General features: G+C 42.6%; 1 protein-coding gene across 1 annotated transcript; it reads left to right on the top strand.

Moving 5' to 3' along the window:
• Nucleotides 1–256: 256 nt before the first annotated feature.
• On the top strand, nucleotides 257–1,196 carry LOC121771206 (ethylene-responsive transcription factor ERF026-like). Its single transcript, XM_042167984.1, has one exon. The coding sequence runs from the start codon at nucleotides 318–320 to the stop codon at nucleotides 885–887; it is 570 nt and encodes a 189-aa protein (XP_042023918.1). The 5' UTR covers nucleotides 257–317; the 3' UTR covers nucleotides 888–1,196.

Genomic DNA, 1,196 nt, shown 5'->3' with positions numbered 1-1,196 from the left:
TACAATTACACTTCCACCATATTCTTTTCATTTTTATAGATATAACCTGAAAACGAAAGGTATTGACCTCTGTAAACAAACAGCTCAATATTAGCTCACTTTTTTATGCTACAATACGTGTGTCTCCACCCATGTCCTCAATTTACCCACGAATTTCCCACGGTTCTTTTTTTTTTTTGACACAATCCTATTCCCTTATATACATATAGTTTCTCTTATAATTTCTTCCATAAATCAACCAAATCATATATTATACCCAAAATTCAACCATTACAATTATATGTAATATATATACACAAACAAAAAGTGAGTCACTCATGATTCCATGTATGGCTAACACTCCAAAGAAATCCACCAAAACAATCTCCTCCTCCTCCTCCTCCCCGACCTCGGGAAAACACCCAACATACCGCGGAATAAGGTGCCGCAGCGGGAAATGGGTGTCAGAGATTCGCCAGCCAAGAAAAACCACGCGCATATGGCTCGGCACCTATCCCTCGCCGGAGATGGCCGCGGCCGCCTACGACGTCGCCACCCTCGCCCTCAAAGGCGGCCAAGTCGCATTGAACTTGCCCGATCACGCCGCCTCATTTCCCATCCCGGCCTCCTCTTCGCCGCACGACATCCGCCGGGCTGCCGCCGGCGCGGCCGAGCTCATGCGTCCCAAAGCGGCCGCCGGCTGTGAGGAGACGGCGGCGGCGGAGGATGCGAAAATGGTGAGCGAAATGCATGCGTATGTTGATGAGGAGGAGTTGTTTTACATGCCTAATTTGCTCGTGGATATGGCGGAGGGGATGCTCGTTAGCCCGCCTCGGTTGGAGACTTCGCCGTCGCCGGATGAATGGCCAGAGATTTTCGGCAGTGATCGCTTGTGGAGCTACTTTTAGTAGTGTTACTTGAAAAACACAGATTTTGCATGTTTTTAATACCTGGATTTGGTTCGTTTTAATTGTCAATCATGAAAATCATAGGGTAAAAATGAAATTAAAAAGAAGAAAATTTTGCATATAATAACTTGATTGTGGAGGATACGTTGAATAGTGCATGATTAGAGATTTTATTTTATTGAAATTGATAGGGTATTATATTTAGGGTTGCATATCAACAATGGATTACAAGTAGAGTGATACGATGATGATAATGATTATTATTATTATTATTATTATTATTATTATTATTATTATTTAGTTAGTTAA

This window comes from Salvia splendens, chromosome 16, assembly GCF_004379255.2.
Source record: "Salvia splendens isolate huo1 chromosome 16, SspV2, whole genome shotgun sequence".
Lineage (NCBI taxonomy): Eukaryota > Viridiplantae > Streptophyta > Magnoliopsida > Lamiales > Lamiaceae > Salvia > Salvia splendens.
Note: the sequence above shows the minus strand (reverse complement) of the source record. Positions and strands in the feature narration are given on the sequence as shown.

Excerpts from the sequence above, each read along its gene's own strand:
- LOC121771206 (XM_042167984.1), top strand. The coding sequence starts at position 318 with ATGATTCCATGTATGGCTAACACTCCAAAGAAATCCACCAAAACAATC.